We start from the raw sequence: 19,510 nt of genomic DNA, 5'->3' as shown, positions 1-19,510 counted from the left end.
TGAAGGGGTTAACATAAAAAGGGGATATTTTTTGGAAAGTTCATTGTCATCTTGTAATAGAATGTGTCCCCCGTTCTCACTCTAAGATGTATATTTTGTCATGGTGGTGTATTGTACAGCCATCCTTCTGCCTCAACGGTTGGGATCAGATATAACTCTGATCCAGACAGTTTAACAGATGAGAGGCCACAATCAATAGCAAATACAGTATCTCAATAGTCAAACTGAGCGCCCTCTGAAACCAATTTTTTCCTCAATGTGTCCCCTTTGCTGATAGAGAGCCAGAAGCCTACCAATGATCTCCAGGTCTGCCATCTTAGTTCACCTATGGCTCTTAGAACATGGCAACATAACAACAAATTATTCTTTTTTTTTTTTAATTAAGAATGAGTACTGTGCAAAAGTTGTAAAACTTTTTAAGTTGTAGCAAAAAAATTGAAATTTGATATCCTCATAATCATATTGACCCATAGCATACCATATCACTTATTCTGCCCAATAAACATTGTAAAAATGAAACCCAAAAAATAAATAAATGTATGTAATGCAGAATTGATGTGTTAATTTGTTTTCTTCCTCCCAAGAACTTAAAGGGAACTTGTCACCTGAATTTGGCGGGACCTTTTTTCGGTCCGATGGGCGGTGTTTTCGGGTGATTTATTCACCCCTTCCTTTCCCGCTGGCTGCATGCTGGCCGCAATATTGGCTTGAAGTTGATTCGCTGTCCTCCGTAGAACATGCCTGCGCAAGGCAATCTTGCCTTGCGCATGCGCAGTATGCTTTGCCCAACTGCGGGCAAAGCCGAAAAGCATTAGTGCGCATGCGCCGGTGCACTATGTCCTGGAACACAGCGAAATACTTCCGGGACATAGTGCGCCGGCGCATGCGCACTAATGCTTTTTGGCTTTGCCCGCAGTTGGGCAAAGCATACTGCGCGTGTGCAAGGCAAGATTGCCTTGCGCAGGCGTGTTCTACGGAGGACAGCAAATCAACTTCAAGCCAATATTGCGGCCAGCATGCAGCCAGCGGGATAGGAAGGGGTGAATAAGTCACCCGAAAACACCGCCCATCGGACCGAAAAAAGGTCCCGCCAAATTCAGGTGACAGGTTCCCTTTAATGAGTTTTTCAATACATTTTGGAAGGAATCAATCCTTCATGACTGGACAACTTTCAGTTTTTGCTTTTTCCATGAGCCATAACTTTTTTAATTTTTCGGTCAACATAGCTGTTTGGACCCTTGATTTTGCCAGGATGAGTTGTAGTTTTGAATGACATCATATAGTTTGCAATTTTAATGTACTGAAAAATGGGTGGACGGCAATCAAGGTGTGGTAAAAGTGACCTGGCAACATGATTCTTAAGGTAATTACGACTACAGAGATTCAAAACTTTAAAGGTTTCTTTTTATAGTTTGCTAATTAAAAAAAAATTCTGAAATTCGTAAAAAGAAAATTGGCCTGTGTTTACATTTTCTGAAGACCTGCAACTTTTTTTTTTTTTTTCATCAATGGACCTTAATGAAAGCTTGTTTTTGTTTTATTTACCAAACCGACGTGTTTTACTATTTGGGGTATATACAATATTTTAGGTTGCTTAAGAGGTTTGATCATTCTGGCAGATTCCCTTTAACAGGTTCATTTTTCTTGGGGTGGCACTGGAGATAAGTTAAATACTTACTACCGTACTTTATTTTTCCATAAAAGTAGTAAAGTAGTATTTAGAGAGGAAGTGCTGAGTGACTCCATAAAATAATTTCAACATGCAGACAATCAAAACTAAAAGAATTGTATACACCCATGTTACACTACCCTATAGGTTATATGCCAAAGCTGGCAAAGCATGAAAAGTTTAGGTATAACAGAGGCAGCACCCATAGCTGTTGTGAGGACGTGGGTAGTGTGTTTCTCAGACTAGTGTTATTAGCATTCATACTAGGTGTCATGAACCAAAGCCTTCCGCTTCATCATCATGGGCATTGTGGATTAGTTCAAAGAGAGTGAGTATAGGATTCCCCTTTTTCCAAATGAGCATTGACATGCTGGTCAAGCAAGAATACATGTTTGTTTACTGCTGTATGAAAAGTTGTTGCCTCCCATGTTTGTCTATGGGAGGTAGTTTAATGTGTATGGGGGAAAGCCAACCTAGTCTTGTCACGGCAGAGCCTTCTTTCTAACTTTGGGCAACTCCTTTAACTAATTATTCTAATATATACAGCCAGTTTATGGGTAAAGAAAACACAGAATAAGCATAAAGGTACAGAAATATAGCAGATCCTCTACTTGAGCTTCTCACAAGTCTCCTTTAGTATGAGCACAGAAATGGTTCAGAGTCATTGTTAATAGATACAGAATTTGTTTTATACAGTCATCATATGAACAATTGCACTAAACACTTGGCAATTAGGCAAGCCAAAAAGCATGTTTGGCTTTTGAGCTATTTTTATTCTTTTTAGAATATCAATGAAAACAGTGAAAGGACTGAAACAAATAAGAGGTCAACTCACAAAGTCTCCAGACTGTGGAGCCCGTCAAAGCATTTCTTTCCCAGGGAGTCGATTCTATTGTTATGGAGATGTCTGAAGGGGAACATTAAAAGCACAGTCAGGATAGCACGCTGCGCACAGTGAACCTATGCAAACGTCTTCAATTGATGCTTCTAAAGAAACGTGTTTTCAACCATGCACTTATTGTATACAAGTCAAGCACTGCCAAAGAATTTATTGGAGGGCATGCTCCTCAGGCTTTCACTTTCCTCCTTCAAAAAGATTGGCAGCTGTTGTAAAGAATAAGTTGAAGATGTGCTGTGCTGCTTCTTCTATACACCTCCGTATTTTGCCATACAAATATGTAGACCGCATCCTGTATAATATAACACTGCATAATCCATAGGTCTTGTCATGAATTCAAATTGTGACATAATGGACAATAGCCTGATAAGGTGCAATTCACGAGTGAATAAACTTTGACAGAAAAGTATGTCAGACGCATTACTATGTCAACATTAGCTTTCCTGCAATATAAAATGTATCATAAACCAATAAAATTTGGGTCTGTTTTTTAAATTCTTATATTATTAGAAACTTATTACACTCTGGGTAAAAAAAACCCACAAACCCTCAATAACTTCTTAGACCTGTAGAAGAAACTTTGTAACTCGATGTTAATAAGCAAAATGTTCTTATGTGTCTCATGAGGCTCTAAAAAAAAGCAATGTAATGTCTGCCTGCGGCACATTTTACTTGGGGAAATATTTCCGCCAAAGAGAAATGGAAATTCCTGCTGGCATACAATTTCCTGAAAGGTGCATTAAAATGCAGCAGTATAATGTGCAAACCTACAAGTTTCAAACAAGATGGTTCATTGTAGTACACATCTGTCATACTTAACTGCTGGACAGAATAATGTTTTTTTTAAGACGTGTTGTCCACACATTGATGAAGATGAACGGATTAGGAATGTTTATCAGACTCACCTACTGGATGAATTATGGAACACTGCTAATACCAAGTGAATGAATATCTGTCTGCAGCATGTTTTCCTGTTTTCATACAAATACTGTGATGTTTCTAATTTTTTATCGACAAATTTTAAAAGGGGTCACTTTGTTTTACAACGTTGGCTGTCACAGTTTAAAAATAAAATATATAGAACTTTACTCAAGACCTCTAGTGCAGAGCCTACTCTCTGCTGCTGCCTTTAGTGTTTGTTTACAGGCAGCAATGGTGATGAGATGACTAGAGTTGAGCGAATTTGTTCGGATTCGGTCGCCGAATCTGAATTTGCCATACTCACCTTATTTTTGTACACTATTCGCACCGAATTTATGTTTGATGATCGGTTCCGAACATATTCAGTAATTTCTACTCCCATTGACTTTAATGACGTTCGGCTGTGTTCAACGAATATTGCAAAAACAATATTCGCTGCTGATCATATTCTGAACCGAACTTTGAAAAATTTGCACAAATCTAGACATGACTACAACACACATGACCGCTACAGTCAATCACTAGGCTAAACAGTGATACCAAGGTAGTCTACAATAGATCACTGAGCCCAGTTATCGGCTGCAGTGGTAATTTGAGTTATCATTGTGATGTCACCAGAGTAGTCTATAACAGACTAGTGGGGAGCAGAGCTAGGGCTAGAGCAGGGGTCATCAGTTAACACTTGGAAAAACGCTTTAATCAAAATTGCTGTTAATGAATCTTCAATATCTCTACTTTTAAATATTTCTTATTCACTCTTCAAACTATCACATTTGTAAGCTTCCCTTAAAACCTGACGACAGCTAACTGTCCTACCATGTGAGAGCTTTTTCAATTCCACACAACAGGCAATGTGATTGATCAAAGCCTGTAGCTTCAACCTAGCGATCAATTCAGAGTAAAATAGCAAGATACCTCTTAATCATCCCATGAATATCTTCAAATAGTTGTAGAGTCTATTTGTGCCACATTATCCAATGTAAATATAGACAAACTTACAAGACCACAAGACTGGAGAGGTTCTTGAATGCATGATCTGGTATATGGTGAATCTTGTTCAATGCCAATGTCATGGCCTGAAGAGCTGACAAACTTTCCAGTGCCCTAACTGGAATCTCACTCAAGGAATTATCATCAAGCCACAAGTGACGAAGTGAATTTAGACCATTAAAGCAGTTTGGTGGCACATAGCTGATATGGTTGGCATCCAATCGCCTAGAGAGAGAAACAAAAAAACCTTTTATTAGTTGAGAATCAGTCATGGCCTAAAATGTTGGCAACCTTGAAATTGTTCCAGAAAATAAAGTATTTCTCCCAGAAAATTATTGCAATTACGCATGTTTTGTTACACACATGTTTATTTCCTTTTTGTGTATTGGAAAAATGCACAAAAACAGAGAAAAAAGACAAATTGAACATAATGTCACACTAAGCCTCAAAAATGGTCTGGACAAAATTGTTGGCACCCTCAACCTAATATTTACTTGCACACCCTTTGGAATAAATAACTGCAATCAATTGCTTCCTATAACTATCAACAAGCTTCATATACCTCTCAAGTGGAATTTTGGACAGCTCCACTTTTGCAAACTGCTCCAGGTGTCTAATATTTGAAGAGTGCCTTCTGCCATCAGCAATTCTAAGATCTCTCCAAAGGTATTCAAAGGGATTTAGATCTGGACTCATTGCTGGCTACTTCAGAACTCTCCAGCACTTTGTTTCTATCCATTTTTTGGTGCTTCTTGAAGTATGTATGGGGTCATTGTCCTGCCGGGAGACCAATAACCTAGGATGCAAACTCAGCTTTCTGACACTGGGCACTACATTGCAACCCAAACTCCTTTGGTAATCTTCAGATTTCTTTATGCCTTGCACACAGTCAAGGCCACCAGTGCCAGAGGCAGCAAAATAAGCTCAAAACATCTTTGAACTGCCATTATATTTGACTTTTGGGACTGTGTTTTTTTCTTTGTAAGTCTCATTCAGTTTTCAGTAAACAATAGAATGATGGACCTTACCAAAAAGCTCTATCTTGGTCTCATCTGTCTACAAGATGCTTTCCTAGAAGGATTTTGGCTTACTCACATACATTTTGGCAAACTGCAGTCTAGCATTTTTAAGTTTCTGTATCAGCAGTTGGGTCCTTCTAGGTCTCCTATCATAGCGTTTCATTTTATTCAAATGTTGACGGATAGTTTGCGCTGACACTGATGCACCCTGAGCCTGGGGGACAGCTTGAATTTCTTTGGAACTTGATTGGGGCTGCTTATCCACCATCCAGACTATCCTGCACTTTAACCTTTCAATTTTTCTAACCATCCACATCCAGGGAAATTATCTAAGGGAAATTTTCTACAGTGACATAGGTTGTAAAATTCTTGATTAAGATGCGCAATGTGGACACAGGAACATCAAGAGCTCTGGAGATGGACTTGTAACCTTGAGATTCTTTATACTTTTCAACAATTTTGCTTCTCAAGTCCTCAGATAGTTCCCTTCTCCTCTTTCTGTTCTCCAATGCTTAGTGTGGCACATACAGACACATAATGCAAAGATTCAACTTCTCCCCTTTTTATCTGGTTTCAAGTATGATTTTCATATTTCCCACATCTGTTACTTGCCACAGGTGAGTTTGAATGATCATCACATGCTTGAAACAAAAGTTATTTACCTACAATTTTGGAACAGTGCCAACAATTTTGTCCCGCCCACTTCTGGGTTTTTGTGTGACATTGTGTCTAATTTGCCTTTCTTTTCTGTTCTTTTTATATGTTCCAATACACATATAGGAAATAAACATGTGTATAGCAAAACCTATATAATTGCAATAATTTTTTGGGAGAAATACTTCATTTTCTGGAACAATTTCAAGGGTACCAATGCTTTTGGCCATGACTTTCTATGGTTATAATTCATTTGACAACTCTATTACTTCTAAGTCTTATTCACACATTGCAGATTGGTCAGTGTTTTGAAGCCAAATCCAAAATTGGATCCTTAGCATTCAGGTAATATAATGGAAAGATTTATACTTTTTTTTCTACTTTCTATCTACTCATGATTTTGGCTTCAAAATGATGATGTAATAAACTGACCAAGTCTGCAGTGTATGAATTGGGTCTTAAAGGGGTTTTCCGTAACTTTCATAATGATGATATATCTATAGTTAATTAATATAAGATCGGTGGAAACCTGACTTTAGCATTAACACCAATTATCTGATTGAAGTTGTTGCAGTTCACTGGAAGTGGCACAGTTCTGTACATCTTCAGTGAATGGGAGACAGCTGGCAGAACGATTTGCAATCCTTTAAGGCTAGCAAGCATAGCCATCTCCATGGTCTCACCACTAAAGAAGGAGTAGAGCCAGTGAAAATACTTGCACTATTATGTTGATAGGTATTAATGTTTTGTAGGAAAGAGAAAGATATGCTCATGTGCATGTGAGTTGTGAATCATTCTTAAAACGTTAAAGGTCAAATGCAAGCTATATTTTTGGCAGAATATTGGCTCAGTGGTTAGCACTGCAGTCTTGCAGTGCAGGGTCCTGGGTTCAAATCCAACCAAGGACAACATCTGCAAGGAGTTTGTCTGTTCTCCTTGTGTTTGCGGGAGTTTCCTCCAGGTCCTTCAGTGTCCTTCCACACTCCAAAGATATACTGATAGGGAAATTTGATTGTGAGCCCCAATGGGGACAGTACCAAGATTATATCTAAAGCGCTGCAAAATTAATGGCGCTATAGTGAGTAAAACAAATCAATAAATATTTTTGGACCCACATAAACATGTCAAAACATCTACGGTGTATCTTAAAAATTAATAAAAACAATTATTCAATGTGCGGTACTTTAAATAAAAAAATGGGTGGCTGATATGCCTGGCAGGTCCATTTGTTCTGATAGGTTATTTCAAAATTAAAAATCAGCCACTTTCTTTTAGGGTGCTCTTTTTGAATGAAGACAACATGACTTTAATACTTTAGTAGAGTTGTAACTATCACTGTAGTGTGGCTATATTCCTCCGTAATAGAAGTTCTGATCCTTCACACATATTAGTCAGAAAGGTCATTTTCAGATATTTTACTGCCCTCCCATTCAGTTTTTCATGCAGCAATTTGTTTCCATGAGACCTTTCTACATGGCCTTTTTTCACAAAGCACAGCACTATTGACTTCTGACCTGGACTCTAGACCTTTCAAACAAAAGTAGCTAATTAGCCAATACTTGTCTTCCCGAGCTAGCTGAAATGAACCAGTTACTGGAACATTAGAGATGTATGCTGTATAAGGGGAACACAATGTGGGGGAATTCCAATAAATCCTGACATTTTGGTTTTATAGCTTCTTACTCTTACATGATTCTTTTTGATGGAAATGTGTGACTTCCAGTGTTCTGTATGACATAACAGGGTCTCAGCAGTTTTGTCAGCTAGTGGATGCTGTATAGGTCCCACAATGACATAATCTGTGACAGCTTCCTCTCCAGTGTTAATTTGTCCACCCCTTTATAGTGAATAATAATAAGACTTTCAATGGAAATATTAATGGAGTTTATTTCTTTTCATCATAAAGGAAAATGTTAACTATATAACTTAGTAAATTTGGCTGAACATAATGATTCCTTATAGAGGTCACTTTATCTTTCCTACCATGTCCGTTTTAGTAAACACTTCCCCATGAAACAACAAAAAGAAAATACATTTTTCTTTGAACTCTATATTGTACCGCTCCTCTGTGTCTACTAGACATTGATGATTACATTGGCATCTGAGTGTTCTCATTCCTTTTGTACAGAGGTGTTTACCGACATAGTATGATGTTATCAGCACAGAATGAACAGTGTCAGAGGCTGTAGGGACACAACCCCAACTGGAAACACTCAGATGTCAATTTCCGAGGGACACCAGAGGAACAGTGTAACACAGTGTAATAGCAATTTATATATTTTATAGAACAGAATTTTTTAACAAAGCAGTCAAAGAAGCGGACAGGTCCTCTTCAAGTTTTAATATTTTTTTTTAATCTCTAGTAATCGTTGGCATTGCTCTGGTACTGTGCATTACAACTGGTTAAAGATTGATAGTAAATTATGATCTGAAGATTGTGCTCATTGAAACTGTCAGAATACAATTCTTGTAAGTATCAATCTTTAGTGTTAAAGGGAACCCATTTTGTGAAAAAATATAGAGTTAATCTGCAGGTTAATAGCGTTTTGAACTCCTCCCGGGAGCCTTTGACTTTCAGTCATAGGGCACGGCTTCAGTCACTGCTCAGTATATAGTGAGCAGTGGCTGTAACCACACCCCAGCACTGACTGACAGACAGGTCAGCAGCACAGAGCCGACTGTCAGTCAGTGCCGGAGAATAGTTACAGAGCAGTGACTGAAGCTGCACGTCTATGAGGTCTGCCAGGAGAGAACAATATTAATCTGCAGACTAACCCCATCTCTGTAGGTTAGCATTTTTTCACACGATGGGTTCCCTTTAAAGGGGTTGCCTCAACATGAATAATGTAACCTGTCTGTAAATACAAACAACTTAGCAATTTTTATCTTATTAAAATCTTCTCAGTTCACAAGAACAGAGGGATATTTAATTTTATTGTTTAATACTTGTTATCTAGATTACTAGCCATCCCTGCATTCTAGCAGCATGGCCAAACATTCAAAGTGTTTACAAGCTCTTTTCAAAAGAGCACTGTAAGTACTGATCTAACTGCTGGAAAGGACAATCTGGCCAGCTTTAGTGATTCTGAGTGGAATACATAGTTCACACCAGTGGTCCGAACTCTCAATCCTCAGAAGTGCACTGCCCTTGATAAACAGGAAGGCGGAGGGCAGGGGAGACAAGCACCCCCAAAGAGAACACATGAGACTAACCCTTTAAAATTGATCATAAATCAAGTATTTGCCCGCAACTGCATGAAGGTACTTTGACTATAACCATAAAATAACTATACTTGCAGCAAAGTGTACACAACATATGTAGGAGACACAGTTGGCCTCTGTACTCATCTAATGCCTTTCTGCTGAAAACCAGACAAGGATTTTAAAACGGTTATACTCAAGATGTCAAAATTCTGACAAGTGTTTGCAAATAAAATGTAGATTATAAATCTAAACAAGTCAAACTTTGGTCAACAAATGGACAAAGTTGAAATGTTTACATGCTTCATCCAGACATATCTGGAAGAATTGTTTTACTTCACTTGTTGGAACACTATACATGATTTTGGAGTATTCAGCAGCTATGTGTTCACAAGTATGGACCCTCGATCTGTGCATACATATTAATAAAGGTAAAACACCGAAAACATTGAATAAATTGCTCAACGTGCAATGGATGATGAAATCTGTCCTTTATGTGAGACAGGGCCATTTACAATACTGCTGAGTGCCAGAAAAAAAAGTTGATTAGCACATCCCAAACAATAGATATAATCTTCAAATTTTATACCATTTATGTCAAACAATTAAAATCCATGTATTGAGAATGACCAAAGGCGCACACAAGTGATTTTCTATTACCAGCATGTGGATTTTAATTGTTTGACATACGGTATATGGAATAAATTTTGAAGATTGTATCTATTTTTTGGGATGTGCCAATCAACTATATTCTTCATGGACATTAATAAAGGTAGTAAAAGTGACAAAAATGTAATTTAACTCATGAGGAATACTCTATATCATTAGATATCAGTCAATCAAATATGACCCAGGCCTTTAACCCCTTAACGACCGCCAATACACATTTTAACCCCTTCAAGACGCGGCCCTTTTACGTTTTTGCATTTTCCTTTTTCGCTCCCCTCCTTCCCAGAGCCATAACTTTTTTATTTTTCCGTCAATATGGTCATGTGAGGGCTTATTTTTTGTGGGACGAGTTGTACTTTTGAACGACACCATTGGTTTTACCATGTCTTGTACTAGAAAACGGGAAAAAAAAATTCCAAGTGTGGTGAAATTGCAAAAAAAGCGCAATCCCACACTTGTTTTTTGTTTGGCTTTTTTGCTAGGCTTACTAAATGCTAAAACTAACCTGCCATTGTGATTCTCCAGGTTATTATGAGTTCATAGACATCTAACATGACTAGGTTATTTGTTATCTAAGGGGTGAAAAAAAATTCAAAACTTTGCAAAAAAAAAGCGCCATTTTCCGATACCCGTAGCGTCTCCATTTTTCGTGATCTGGGGTCATGTGAGGGCTTATTTTTTGCGTGCCGAGCTGACGTTTTCAATGATACCACTTTTGTGCAGATACGTTCTTTTGATCGCCCGTTATTGAATTTTAATGCAATGTCGCGGCGACCAAACAAACGTATTTCTGGCTTTTCGAATTTTTTTCTCGCTACGCTGTTTAGCGATCAGGTAATGCTTTTTTTTTATTGATAGATCGGGCGATTCTGAACGCGGCAATACCAAATATGTGTAGGATTTATTTTTTTATTGTTTTATTTAGGATGGGGCGAATTTTATTTTATTTTTTTCATATTTTTAAAAACATTTTTTTTTAACTTGTGCCATGCTTCAATAGTCTCCATGGGAGGCTAGAAGCTGGCACAACTTGATCGGCTCAGCTACATAGCAGCGATCATCAGATCGCTGCTATGTAGCTGAAATGCAGGTTTGCTATGAGCGCCGACCACACGGGAGCGCTCAGAGCAGGACGGCATCAGTAACCATAGAGGTCTCAAGGACCTCTATTGTTACTGTCCTGACACATCGCCGACCCCGATCATGTGACAGGGGTCGGCGATGCGCTCATTTCCGGCAGCGAGGCATTTAACAGGTTAATAGCGGCGGGTGAATCGCGATTCCACTCGCCGCAATTGCGTGCACATGTCAGCTGTACAAAACAGCTGACATGTCGCGACTTTGATGTGGGCTCACCGCCGGAGCCCATATCAAAGGGGGAGACACGACATGCGCCGTAATAGTACGGCGCATGTCGTGAAGGGGTTAACGGCGATAGTTAAGGGTACTTAAACCACGCTGTGGAAAAAGTGTATAGCGCCCCCCAGAGTCAGATTTTCTCCGGGGTCTCGGCTACCCTCGGCAGAGAACATGATTCGGGTCGGTATTTACCAATCCCCGTTTTGCGATCGCCGTTATTAACCGTATAACAGCGACCGCATAAAAATAAAGTCCGATGTGCCATTTAATTTCTCTTTCTTCAGATGTGATCGCACTCAGGAAAAACTAGACAACAACTTTTGGGGTCCAATTTCTCCTGTTACCCTTGGGAAAATAAAAAATTGCGGGCTAAAAAATTATTTTTGAGGAAAAAAAAAAAGATTTCTTATTTTCACGGCTCTGCGTTACAAACTTCTGTGAAGCACTTGGGGGTTCAAAGTTCTCACCACATATCTAGACAAGTTTCTTAAGGTGTCTAGTTTCCAAAATGGTGTCACTTATGGGGGGTTTCCACTGGTTAGGCACATCAGGGGCTCTCCAAACGTGACATGGCGTCCGATCACAATTCCAGCCAATTCTGCATTGAAAAAGTCAAACGGCACTCCTTGCTCCTTCCCTTCCGAGCTCTGCCGTGCGCCCAAAGAGTGGTTTATCCCCACATATGGGGTATCTGCGTATTCAGGAGAAATTGCACAACAAATTTTGTGGTTCATTTTCTCTTTTTACACTTGTGAAAATGAAAAAAAATTGGCTCTGAAGTTAAATGTTTGTAAAAAAAAAAAGTTAAATGTTAATTTATTCCTTCCACATTGCTTCAGTTTCTGTGAAGCACATAAAGGGTTAATACACTTCTTGAATGTGGTTTTGAGCGCCTTGAGGGGTGTAGTTTTTAGAATGGTGTCACTTTTTGGTATCTTCTGTCATGTACACCCCTCAAAGTGACTTTAAATGTGAGATGGTCCCTAAAAAAATGGTTTTGTAAATTTTGTTGTAAATATATTGCAGCTTGGAGAGTTTCCCAATAAATTAAAATATAACTTTTACTCGAGATATATAAATTGGACAAACATAACACACATAAAAAACATATAAAAGGTGCTTGTGCCAACCAGTGCTCAAAAATAAAAAATTGGCTTGGTCTCGCCAAATAGAAGCAGACGGAAATTCAAAGCAGGTTCCCCACAACATTCGTTGAGGCCCAGAGGTGGTCCAAACAGCAGGGTGAGATAGGGGATATGGGGTCGCTTCCCTAAACCCCTGTTGTGCCCCTGTAGTACTCCTGTCCTCACAAGGACAGGCCCCAAGTAAGCCCTGCTATGGACACCCACCAACCTACAATAGGGTCATATACCTCCCTACGTGTTTCCTTCTTGAGCACTCCTTGAGTTTCTATTCTTGAGCACTGGTTAGCACGAGCACCTTATATATGTTTTTTATGTCGTGTTATATTTGTCCAATTTTAATATCTCGATTAAAAGTTATATTTTAATTTATTGGGAAACTCTCCAAGCTGCAATATATTTACAACCCTGAGGGTGTTACAACAGTGTTCGTCATCCCACACTGTAGCTGATTGCCCTGTAAATTTTGCTGTACAAATGAGAAATCGCCGGTCAATTTTTTTAACCCTTATAACTTCCTAACAAAAAAAAATTTTGTTTCCAAAATTGTGCTGATGTAAAGTAGACATGTGGGAAATGTTAGTTATTAACTATTTTATGTGACATATCTCTCTGATTTAAGGGCATAAAAATTCAAAGTTTGAAAATTGCAAAATTTAAAATTTTTTCGCCATGTTTAAGTTTTTTCATAAATAAACACAGGAAACATCATAAATTTTACCACTAATATGAAGTACAATATGTCTCGAAAAAACAGTCTCAGAATCAGCGGGATCCGTTAAACCGTTCCAGAGTTATAACATCATAAAGTGACAGTGGTCAGAACTGTAAAAATTGTTCTGGTCATTAAGCTGCAAATTGGCTCTGTCACTAAGGGGTTAAAATCATATAATATGGTCTTCTTTTTGATTTCTGGACACTGAGCTTTTACGAATTAGCAAACCTAAATGATTTTCTTGCCAGCAGACTAGACTTTCCATTTGGAGCCTCTGTAGGCAATTTTGCAACAACTAATGGCAACAGTACCACAGTAAGCTTGGTGGTTAGTAACAGGCTCTGTATGGTGTTATCGTTTCCAATAGAAGCTACAACACATGAGAATAGTGCCTAACTAAGGCCGGGGTCACACTAGTGTGTTTTACGGACGCTTGAGAGGCGCAGAAAATACGCAATGCACACGGTACAATGATTCTCTATGGCCCAGCTCCTCTCTGGCGTATTTTACGCGTCCGTATTTTATGGACTTGTATGGCCATAGACAATCGCAGCATGCTGCATTTGTCAGCGTATTGCACAAAAAATCCGCAATGAAAGTCAATGGGGGCGAGAAAAATATGGATTACACACGGACCAACAGTGTGACTTGCGAGAAATACGCAGCGGTGTTCTATAGAAAAGCCGGTAATTCAGCGCGGTGTACAGTAAAATCACACTGACAAGTTAGAATAGAATAGCTAAAATAAATGTCTACACATAGTATAGGGGTGTATATATATATATATATATATATATATATATATATATACTAGCTGAAGAGCCCAGCGTTGCCTGGGCATAGTAAATATCTGTGGTTAGTTATAGCACCTCACTTCTCTTATTTTCCCAACACGCCTCTCATTTTCCCCCTCACATCTCTCATTTTCTCCCTTACACCTCTCATTTTCCCCCTCACTCCTCTTATTTTCCCCCTCACTCCTCTCATTCCCCCCTAACACTTGTCATTTTGACCTCACATCTGTCATTTTCCGATCACTCCACTATTTTCCCTCACTCCTCTCAATTTGCACTCACACCTTTTCATTTCCACCTCACACCCCTCATTTTTACCTCACACCTCTCATTTTCCCCTCAGTATTTACATATTTGTCATCTCCCTTATATATAGTATACACCTGTATATCATCTCCTGTATATAGTATATACCTGTATGTCATCTCCCCTGTAAATCGTATATACCTGCTGTATGTCATCTCCTCCTGTATATTGTATATACCTATGTGTCATCTCCTCCTGTATATAGTATATACCTGTATGTCATCTCTTCTGTATATACTATATACCTGTATGTCATCTCCTCCTATATATAGTATATACCTGTATGTCATCTCTTCTGTATATACTATATACCTGTATGTCATCTCCTCCTATATATAGTATATACCTGTATGTCATCTCCTGTATATAGTATATACCTGTATGTCATCTCCCCTGTATATAGTATGTATTTTTTGTAATCTGCTGAGCAGTCATGTGACAAGGGAATTAATCTAAATATGGATTTCATGGTATATATAGTAACACACGAGAAAACATTGTGTTATGTCCAACTGATAAGTGTACTAGGCCACCATTAAGTGTTTCCCCGAGATACAATGTATCAGTCTTCCTCTTCTCTGAATAGTTAGGAGTTCAGTTCCGCTCAGGAATTTTTCCATAATAGACAAGTACAAGTCATTTTCTTTCCGAACAAAGGACAAGATAGCAGTTGTGATAGTGAGTTAACTACCGTTTACCATTTACCATTTCTCAGCTGCTCCTACCTTTAAATAGGGGTTACCTGATCTATGTGAATTCTGCTGCACAATGGACACAAAACATTACCTACTTCAAATGCTGATACTAACAAAAGCCTCCATTTGGGGAGAATTTCTGTGAAGGTTACTTTGTTGCCTTAAAGCTCTTAACCCCATCCACTGTCCTCCTAATTGATTAACTTGTTCCAGAAATTGCATTCCTTGTTCAAATCCAAAATGCAAGAGGCACCTGGTGAGCAGCGTGAAACAGGAAACTAAAAATGCCCACCTTTATGTGAGGGGCAAAGACCGGCATGAATGAACAAAGCGATGATGGTTTACCAATATTCTTCCTTTATATTGGCTTATCATCCCATCTCATGGCTGGTACATGGCTGATTAGAAATGCCACTACTTACTTTGACTCCTTCTAATGGGGTCACAAAACAAAAGTCACTTAAACACTGCTAATGGGGCTGCCTTTATAGCAAAAAATATAGTTGACAAAAGTCAAAAAACATTAAGTACCTCTTAGAGTTGTGAGACATTTACATCTCTTCTAAGACCCCCATCTGTTGGGAGAACAGAAGTCCTGCTAACTTTATTCACTGATTTAACCATTATGGTTTCACCACTTTTACCATTTTGATCAAGAGAAACACAGCAATTTCCATTGAAACTGATGCAACAAGAAAGAGCTGTGCATAAGCAAATGATGACCAATGCCTCCGAATACTCCCCTATTATGATCGTAGGTGATACTTCAACCTATCACACATTAAAGGAGTCGTCGAGTCTAAAAATACAAGTCTACTGTAACTCTATGTGAATGCAGTCACATAGAGAGCGCACTCCGCTGTGAGGATGCTCCGATGCCTGGAGAGGAGGGGCAATTTGCATACATGCCGACTAGACTATATCCAGCCTCGCTCAATGCAAGTGAATTAAGCAAAACTGGATACAGTCTAGACGGAATGTGGCTGGAAGTATGCAGATCACATACTTACAGTCACATGAGTGCCCGCTTCGACAATGGAGAATCCCCACAGTGCGCTTAATGTTAAGATTCATAAGTCTGCAGTCATATAGAGTAACTTCAGACTTGTAGTTTTAGACAGGTCAAACCCTTTAATGCCTGATAGGTTGAAGTATCACCAAAGGTCATAATGGGACGTTGGCAGGACTGTGGATATGCCCAAAAAATCTTTAGAGACTTTGTAAAGGATAATTTGTGGATTAAATCCATGCTGCCACAATGATACAAATTCAGATATAATCAAGAACTCTGGTGGATTATTCAATGCGTTTCAAGGCCTATCTGACCCCCTTCATCAGGAAAATTACCACAAAGACATGTGGCCGAGATCTGAATCTGAGCATGCACCGCCCCTGCCCCCGTGGCCTTGTTCCTGGAGGTCAAGTTCCCAGAGGCCACCGCAACATGGCATTAACGGATGAGCGGGGGCCTCCGGGCTTTGATAAAATGTCAGCGGAGCCCCACACGTAACACAGAGAGCTGCTGCCACTGCCCCGGAGCACAGCCCCTGCCCCGGAGCATAGAGGCCCTGACCCAGAGCACAGAGCCCCTGACACGGAGAACAGCCCCTGCCCCGGAGCACAGAGCCCTTGCCCCGAAGCATAGAGCCCCTGTTCCGGAGCACAGAGCCCCTGCCCCGGAGCACAGAGCCCCTGCCCCGGAGCACAGAGCCCCTGCCCCAGAGCACAGAACCCCTGTCCCAGCACAGAGCCCCTGCCCCAGCACAGAGCCATCACCCCTGCCCCAGCACAGAGCACCGCACCAGCCTGAGATGGGATTTCCCGGACGCCCACACACCAGCCTGGACTACCGAACAACCCCTGTGACCACTCCTCCACCTGGCCGATCCCTTCACTGGTAAGCTGAATTCAGACTGTAAGACGGACCCCCATTTGACACATTATTTTTTTTTCCTATTTTCCTTCTGAAAATTTGGGGTGCGTCTTATGGTCCGGTGCATCTTATAGTCTGAAAAATACGGTACCTATTTTCCCCACTGTAGATGGCTGAACATAGATGTATTCTCTATTAACTTGTCTGGAGACACCTGGCCCTGCTCTTAAGTTAGAGGTCCCAGCAGTGGGACCCTCATCGATTGGACATTTAGACAGCATTTACACTGAAAGATTATCGTGCATATGTATTCTTAACAACACTTGTTCACGATAATCTTTTAGAGTAAACAGGCTAATCACCCAAAGAATAAGCGTTTTTAGCACAGTAGATCATTGTTCTCGGCGGTGCATCGTCCTGTGTAAACATAACTCGCATTACTGCCGAGAACTCTACTCCAGATCACTCAGTGTGCATCGTTTACTGTGACTATTATGTAGCCATCAATCTGTACACATTCACAGATTGACGCTTGCATAATGCCACCGATTGGTCCATATAAACGGACTCCTTAGGTTCATTCACTTGTATGGAGAGACAGGGCCTAATCTTGAGATAGGTGCAAGTCCCAGCAGTGGGACCCTCATTTACTGGACATTTATGGGATAACCCCATTAAGGTTTACATTATTGATGTTATTTTAATTTCACTGTACTTACAGAGACTGCAGGTTGCGAAGGTTATGGAAAGCATCATTTGGAACTTGTTTTAACTGGTTGTTCTGCAACATCCTAATTAAAAGGCAGAAAGAAGTACATGAAATCATTGAGGAAATTGATTTTAAAAAAAGAAACACTTATGTTTATGTGCGTTTTTGAAACCTTGTAAGAGTATAACACGAAACATATATAAAAAACAATGGAATCAGTTTCAGTCTTCCATATTTAAACACCCGTCTGGGTATTCTCCAAAGGATTCAGGGACCTAAAGATAAACTATGGGAGGATGCATCAGCAAGCAGATTCCTGTAGGTCGCTGGCAGGTATTCACCTGTCTAGTAACAAAATGAGTTCAATAGGAGTTGCTAGTTACACAATGGTAATAACAACACACCGTGCAGACATATTTACTCAGCTGCAATTTCAAAGGAAGGCATTCTCATGTGGAAATCTGCATAAGTCACTACACTATGACAGTGGGTTCAGGGCCTTAAAGTCATTGTAGGAGCTATTTAATGAAGGCTAGACTGTCTGAGATTAAGATCCGGAGCTGGGGTAGCTGCCACAAAGCAAACTAGATATTCATATATGATGCCAGTGTATAAAATGCGAATTACACAGTGTTGACTAAATGGAACAGATACATTTTCTTCTGAATTTACTACTACTGTCACATGACACAATATCTAAAGATGCTATACACTTAAAATGTGTCTGGATTTTAACCTTTGTTCACCTGTTATTCTCCTGTTGCTGAATGTTACCACTGGATCAAGAGGCCAGTGAGTGTCCCTTCCTCTGGGCGAGGTATGGACGAGGCATGTTATCCGGAGGGAGAGCTGATCTTTGCAGCAGTTCTCTACTTTGACTAGTGGACTGATTCTTCAGGGGGAAAACGTCCGCTATTACGCTGATAAATAACTAACTAGGCACATGAACAATGGGTTGTGTAATAGACAACCCATGTAACTAGGCTTTAGGTTCATATTATTTCTCTATTCAATATTGCTCTTTTACATTACATTTTAAAGATTTCACAGAAACAGTTCAGAACTCACTGGAAACAGTGAAGGGATCAAATGAGTTCCACACTATCCCACATCACACTCTTAGAGCAGAAATCTGCCATTTTGGTCTGGAGGAGCACTGGTACTGGTGCTTGTGTGACACATATCCAGTTCATTTATACAATATATAAAACTGTCCTATCCTCAGTGTGATTGCTTTGGCCACTAAGATGGAAGCAAGAAGATGGGATATTCATTCACAGCCCACACTATTTGCCACTGCAAAGTGCAACTCTCATGCAGGTATATCATTGTCATTCCTGAAATCTGTCAGCAGGTTTGTGCCACCTAATGTGAGAGCAGCATAATGTAGTCAGAGACCCTGATTCTAGTCATGTGTGACCTGCTCGTCTGCTTGTTGTAGTTTTCATGTAAATCACTATTTCATCAGTAAGAGATTATGACTAGAGGATAAGTAATCCTGCTACAATGTAATCCTCCATATACTTGATTTCTGTATAACCACACCCCCACCGATTGGCAGCTTTCTGCCTATGCATAGTGTACTCAGAAAGCTGCCAATCAGTGGTGTGGGTGGTGTTACACAAAACTCAGCAGTCAGAGAACTGCTATGTCTGCAGCACATAAACCAGTGATTCAAAACTGCAGCAAACAGCCCAGTAAGTGATACATCACTGAAATTGGGATCTTGGCCTCTACATTTTCCTGCTCTAAGATGGGGGTAGTGAAAAGCTTCAAATTCTCTTTAAACAGAAACCTAATGATTTTAATGGCCATCTTTATAACAGCTGATTGCAAATGAGTCCCATGACTTATCATATTCATAGGATAGGTATGAATAAGAGGTATGTTCAGCTC

At 39.7% G+C, this 19,510-nt stretch overlaps 1 protein-coding gene across 1 annotated transcript in view; it reads right to left on the bottom strand.

The window, feature by feature from the left end:
* The window catches only part of LGR5 (leucine rich repeat containing G protein-coupled receptor 5), a 299,962-nt gene that overhangs the window by 63,138 nt on the left and 217,314 nt on the right, over positions 1-19,510 (bottom strand). The window contains exons 4-6 of the mRNA XM_077265282.1: positions 17,625-17,696; positions 4,488-4,703; positions 2,505-2,576 (exon numbers count right to left, since the gene is read on the bottom strand). Coding sequence (XP_077121397.1) covers positions 2,505-2,576; positions 4,488-4,703; positions 17,625-17,696 — 360 coding nt within the window. The remainder of the gene's footprint in view (positions 1-2,504; positions 2,577-4,487; positions 4,704-17,624; positions 17,697-19,510) is intronic.

Source organism: Ranitomeya variabilis, chromosome 5 (genome assembly GCF_051348905.1).
Source record: "Ranitomeya variabilis isolate aRanVar5 chromosome 5, aRanVar5.hap1, whole genome shotgun sequence".
In the NCBI taxonomy this organism is placed as follows: Eukaryota; Metazoa; Chordata; class Amphibia; order Anura; family Dendrobatidae; genus Ranitomeya; species Ranitomeya variabilis.
This window is presented reverse-complemented; position numbering and strand designations above follow the sequence as displayed.